This window comes from Quercus suber, unplaced genomic scaffold (assembly GCF_002906115.3).
Source record: "Quercus suber isolate HL8 unplaced genomic scaffold, Cork oak 2.0 scaffold_293, whole genome shotgun sequence".
NCBI lineage: Eukaryota > Viridiplantae > Streptophyta > Magnoliopsida > Fagales > Fagaceae > Quercus > Quercus suber.
In genome coordinates, this window is record NW_027069749.1 from 523,617 (window position 1) to 529,600 (window position 5,984).

At 34.5% G+C, this 5,984-nt stretch overlaps 1 protein-coding gene across 1 annotated transcript; it reads left to right on the plus strand.

The window, feature by feature from the left end:
- Positions 1-527: 527 nt before the first annotated feature.
- LOC112032382 (disease resistance protein RUN1-like) lies at positions 528-5,417 on the plus strand. The gene is made up of 11 exons (XM_024065150.2): positions 528-654; positions 724-1,015; positions 1,904-1,959; positions 2,068-2,601; positions 2,818-2,918; positions 3,109-3,417; positions 3,504-3,744; positions 3,885-4,098; positions 4,394-4,580; positions 4,668-4,805; positions 4,893-5,417. The coding sequence occupies exons 1-11, from the start codon at positions 528-530 to the stop codon at positions 5,415-5,417; spliced, it is 2,724 nt and encodes a 907-aa protein (XP_023920918.2).
- Positions 5,418-5,984: the final 567 nt, after the last annotated feature.

Below are 5,984 nucleotides of genomic sequence, written 5' to 3' on the forward strand. Positions count from 1 at the left end.
ATCCCTTTCCACTTAAAAACCACTGAAAAGACTCTCCTCATCACTTGGAGCTCTCTCTTTAGTTACTCTTCATTAACTCTTCCATGGGATGTTCTCACATAATCACATTTTCATTAATTTCTCACTCTTCCTTAACAAAGAGTTTTCTTATTTAAAGCTAAGCAAATATTGAGAAATACCAACTTCTTCTTTTTCTTCTTCTTCCACAGCTTTGTTGTATATTTATATTTGATTTCGATGAATGTTATGGACTTATGGTTTTTCAAAAGAATAGGAGAAACTCAAGAAAAAAAGACTTAAGATGCTCAATTGGTCGATTAACTTGTTAGTATTTTGATATTTGAGTGCTATAGAATTACACCCACAAAAAAATTCTATCAATAATCTTGTGTTATAAATATACTATACTTTGATTTTTTTTATTGAATTGCAAATCAAAATGATAGTTTCACCTTGGCCCCCCCAAGAAAAAAATCCTGGCTACGCCCCTGGCCAAAGTAGAAGTCTGTAAATTTCCAATTGCTTCCATGGCCACTCAACACAGCCTCCTCCTCTTCTTCAGCTTCTTGGAAATTCAACGTCTTTCTAGTTTTTGTGGTGTTGACACCCGCAAGAATTTTACAGGCCATCTCTACACTGCTGTGGAACAAAAAGGTATTCTCACCTTCAGGGATGATGAGAAACTTGAATGAGTAAAGTATATTTCTTCAAAACTCCTGAAAGCAATAGAAAAGTCCAAGTATGCAATCATCGTGCTCTCAACAAACTATGCTTTTTCACGGTGGTGCTTGATTGAACTGGCGAAGATTGTTGAATGCATGAAAGAGACAAAGTTGACAGTTTTGCTGGTCTTTTACCATGTTGATCCCTCTGATGTACGGAATAAGATGGGTACACTTGCTCAAGCCTTTGAGGAACATGAAAAAGATCCCAAGGTTAACAAAGATGATATACAAGCGTGGAAAGTTGCTTTGAAAGAAGTGGGCAATATCTCCGGATGGCATTTACATGATAGGTAACATTTTTCTTTTGTTCTTTCAATGAGAACATAGATATGTTGGAAACTTGTTCAAATTATTATCAAGATTGTAATTTTCTAAACTAAACTTTGTCAATTTCCCTGAGGATTAACATGACAAGTTTTACAATAATTTTTCTAGTCCCAGAAAATTTCAGTTTGTTCCCTATATATATTTATATTACGAACTTAGGAAATTACTAGCTCAAATTGGACTTAGGTTGAAGAACGTTTGCAAGGTTTGAGGCATGGTAGCCTATTACTGAATTACGACGGGTAGAGTGTTAGAACTGATACTTTATAATAAATCAAGAATCATGTAAAATTAAGCTGTGGTCAAATTTCAACAAAGATATAACCAATTGGAAACGATTTTTGAAAGCTGTAACTTTCAGATTTAAATGGATGTTGCTACGATTTGCAACCTTCCATGACCATGACCACGACACTAATCACTACGACTGATGATGACTACTCTTTTTAGCCTCAATCATTGTTGCAATAATTTACATTTCCTGCAGATTTGCTTTGATGAGCAGGTTACAATGTCCTGAACGCGTGGTTAGGCTAGAATCAAAATTATACAGTAAATAGTTCAATTGATTTTGTTTTGCTATATCTTTTTTCTTAATTTGAATATGAAGATAAAGAAAAAGGAGTATGAAAATAGAAATCCAAGAAACGTTCAAGGAAGGAATTAATAAATTAGGCACACTCTCAATTAATTGAACTCCTATAGTCATAACAGTGCTGTAGTATACACTTTTCGAATCCCCCCTTGGCTCTTGAATTAAGCTAAGATTGTGCTTATGCTGAATGTTTTAGTCTTCTGCATGTTGCTATCTCTGTCTTATCAAATTTATTGTTCTGCTATCTTCTTTGCAGGGATGAATCAAAAATTATCCGACAAATTTTTGAAAGAATATTTAATGATTTGAATGGTAAATTCTCAAGTACTATTTCCAAGGACCTTGTTGGAATAGACTCCCGTGTGAATGAAATGTTGGATTTATATTTGGATGAAGGGTTGGGTGGTGTTTGATTTGTAGGAATTTGTGGGATGGGTGGAATGGGTAAAACAACTCTTGCACGAAAAATTTACCAACGAATTTCTAGTAGCTTTGAAGCTAGTAGTTTTATTGCTAATGTAAGGGAAGAAACTAGAAATCAACATCTAGTTTGTTTACAGAAACAACTTCTTTCTAAGATCCTTATGGAAAGCAAAATAAATATATGGGATTTTCATGAGGGGATCAATGTTCTAGGGAATAGACTACGTAATAAAAAGGTTCTTATTATTCTTGATGATGTGGATGAAGAAGAACAACTAGAAGCATTAGCAAGAAACCATGATTGGTTTGGTTTAGGGAGTAGAATCATAGTAACAAGTAGAGATAGCCATTTGTTGAGAAGACGTGGTGTGAATGATATATATACAGTCAAGGGGTTGAATAACGATGATGCCTTACAACTTTTTAGTTGGAGAGCTTTCAAGAAACCCTATCTTGAAGAAAATTATGTAGATTTGTCTAAGGACTTAGTGAATTATGCCAAAGGCCTTCCTTTGGCTCTTAAAGTTTTAGGTTCTTTGTTGTTTGAAAAAAGAACAAATGAATGGAAAAGTGCCATATATAAACTAAATGTAGAACCCAATAAAAAATTTTTAGACATACTTGAAATAAGTTTTGATGGACTGATGGATACCCAAAAAGAATTGTTTTTGGATATTGCATGTTTTTTCAAAAGAGAGAACAAATACTACATAAGAGATGTGCTAATAAGTTTTGGTTACTATCCAGACTACAATCTTGGTGTTCTTATGGACAAATCTCTCATAACTATTAATGAAAATGGAACTTTGTGGATGCATGATTTGCTACAAGAAATGGGTCAAGAAATTGTTCGTCGCGAATCCCCTAAAGTGCCTAGTGGACGTAGTAGGTTGTGGCTTTAGGAGGATGTCCTCCATATATATTGAATAATATTGTAAGTTGACTATTCTAGACCTAAACCTAGAGAATTATATATTTTCTTACAAATTATTCCAAGTATTTTCCAATTATTCTAATTTCATTGTTCTTGGTTATCAGGGAATGAAAGTAGTTGAAGGAATAGTGATTAATACACCTAATCAAAAAGAGGAACACTTGAATTCTAAAGCCTTCTCAAAAATGAAAAAATTGAGATTGCTTAAAATTAATAATGTGGAACCTCCTAAAGGCCTCCTTAGAGGTAATGTGCAACTTCCACAATGCCTCAGTCATCTTTCTAATGAGTTACATGTTATAGAATGGCATGGTTATCCTTTAAATTCCTTGCCAACTAGTTTTCAACCAATTAAACTTGTTGAACTCAAAATGCATTGTAGCCTCATCAAACAACTATGGAAAGGAATTATGGTAAGATTTTTCACTCTTACAAATGTGTATTTTCTTCATTTTTATTAAAGCTTGAGTTTATCTAATTATTTATTGGTTCATAACAGAATTTGGGAGAGTTAAAGCTCATTGACCTAAGTGACTCTCAAACCTTGATTGAAATCCCAAACCTTAGTGGAGCTCCAAATCTTAAGAAATTGATTCTTCGATGTTGTACAAGACTATATAAGATTCATGCATCTCTTGGAAATCTCAAATGGCTTATTCAATTGGATCTGAATGGTTGCAAATGTCTTGAAAGCCTTCCTCACAAGATCAACTTGGAAGCTCTTGAAATTCTAGATCTTGGTTGTTGTTCAAGACTGAATAAGTTTCTAGAGATTGTGGGAAATATGCCACATTTGTCAAAACTTAATTTGAGTGAGATTGCCATAAAAGATCTATCATTTTATTGGAACATTCAATTGGCCATATAAAATTGGATCTAGGACATGGCAAGAATCTTTCTACTCTTCTGAATACTACTTGTAGTTTGTCGTCTCTAAAAACTCTCACATTATCTGGCTGCTCAAAACTTCATGAATTGCCAGAGAACTTGGGAAATATTAAAGGCTTAAAGAAGCTAGATGTGAGTAGAACTGCAATAAGAAGGCTACCTTCCTCCATTGTTCACTTAAAAAATCTCAGAAAACTCTCTGTCAGGTTATGAAGGGCTATCATCTAAACCATCGAATAAGCTCCTCAGTTTTCCTCTAATGCAACCAAGAAGAATTCCAGATTCAATGGGCATGTTAGTGCGTACTTTATCAGGCATACAATCTTTAACTGAACTTGATCTAAGTGATTGCAATATTAGGGCAATCCCTTATGATATTAGCTGTTTGTCCACTTTAAGAATGTTAAATCTGAGTGGAAATAATTTTGATTGCCTTCCTGAAAGTATCATTCGACTATCTAATTTGAAATATCTTTTTATGAGTGGTTGCATGAATCTTAGATTGTTGCCAAAGCTTCCATTAAATATTAAGTATATTGGAGCTGATGGTTGTATCTCTTTGGAAACATTACCAGCAAGACTAGAAGATAATTTTCTATATCTCCATCTTCTCAATTGCGTCAAATTGGTTGACAATGAAGGCTACGATAATCTTTTCTTAACAATGCTAAGACATGATTTCTTTAAGGTCTCTGTCTCTCTCTCTCTCTCTCTGTCTCTCTCTCTCTCTTTGTGTTTGTGTATGTTCTAATCATCTTGATTTTTTATGTTTTAGAGACCAGATCGTTATAGTATTTGTGTCCTTATTCCTGGAAATAATATTCCAAAATGGTTTAGCCATCAAACTGAGGGTGCTTCACTAAATCTGCAAGGGCCTTCAGATTTTCTTGGAATCGCTTTGTGCACTGTTTATGTTCTTTACCAACATCCTCCGGAATTTTTAAAACTTTATAGATGGATTAATTGCCACTTCTATTTCAAAGAACATGAACATCCTTAGAATGGAGAGACTGGTTTTACTGAAGAATTTGGTAAGATTGATTCATATCACCTTTGGCTGAGATATTTTCCCATAAAGTTCTTCGAAGGGAAATTAGGAAAGAAATTGATTGAAGGTGATGCTGATATCAGTCAGATTGAGCTTAGATTTGGATCTGAAGGTCCAGGCTTGGAGGTCGTGAAATGCGGGGCTCGTTTGGTATACACTGAAGATCTAAACCAAACTATGGCTGTGTGCAGCAGCTGCAACATCACTCCATATGAGGCTGATTTTGAAGATTTAGTAGAAGTTACTAAAATGAAGCGAAGCAGTGATAACTATGATGGGGATGAGGCAGGACCTAGTGGAGAAGATATCCCTAGTGATGTAGACATACCACACCCAAAAAGGATAAAGTTCCCTAATCTAATTGAAAGATTCATTCCACGTTTGGGAAATTTGATTGGGAATTTAAGCACACAAGTAAAAGGTGACTCTGATTGCAAGGAAGAGGAATCTAGTGATATTGGTAGCTTTCATGAATGAATTTTTTGCAAGTCACCATCTTTCAAAACTCGTTTTGTAGCTAAAATATATATATATATATATACACACACACAATTCCATGACATATGCTTGCATTTCTTTAGTATTCATCATTATAAGTTTCTTAGGTTCCAAATTTAACTAGGCATTTTTAATAGGCATTGAGAATTAGTAAATATGATGATGACCCAATCAGTACTGAATGTACCCAGGTTGAAATGAATAATGTGCGTTTTGCCAGCGCAAAGGGTAAATACCTTACTGTTTTGCCATGCATGTGGCCTTCTTCATATTTAATTTTTCTGTGTTTTTATAACAGGAGAAGGTGCTTGTTACTAATTTTATTGCAATTCTGAGCTTTTTTTTTTTTGGATGCCACAACAGAAGGTTTAAACAGAAAACAGGGGAACCAAACTAAGGCTCCAAGTGTGTACAAAATAACGAAGCTTGCTTAGCCCAATTTTTGACAGTACCCAAGATAATCCTTCAGCCTGCCATGCCATGTCTTCAACTATCACTGATAAGATGATGTCCTGCATAATGTGCAAACTATTTTATAATTTCATT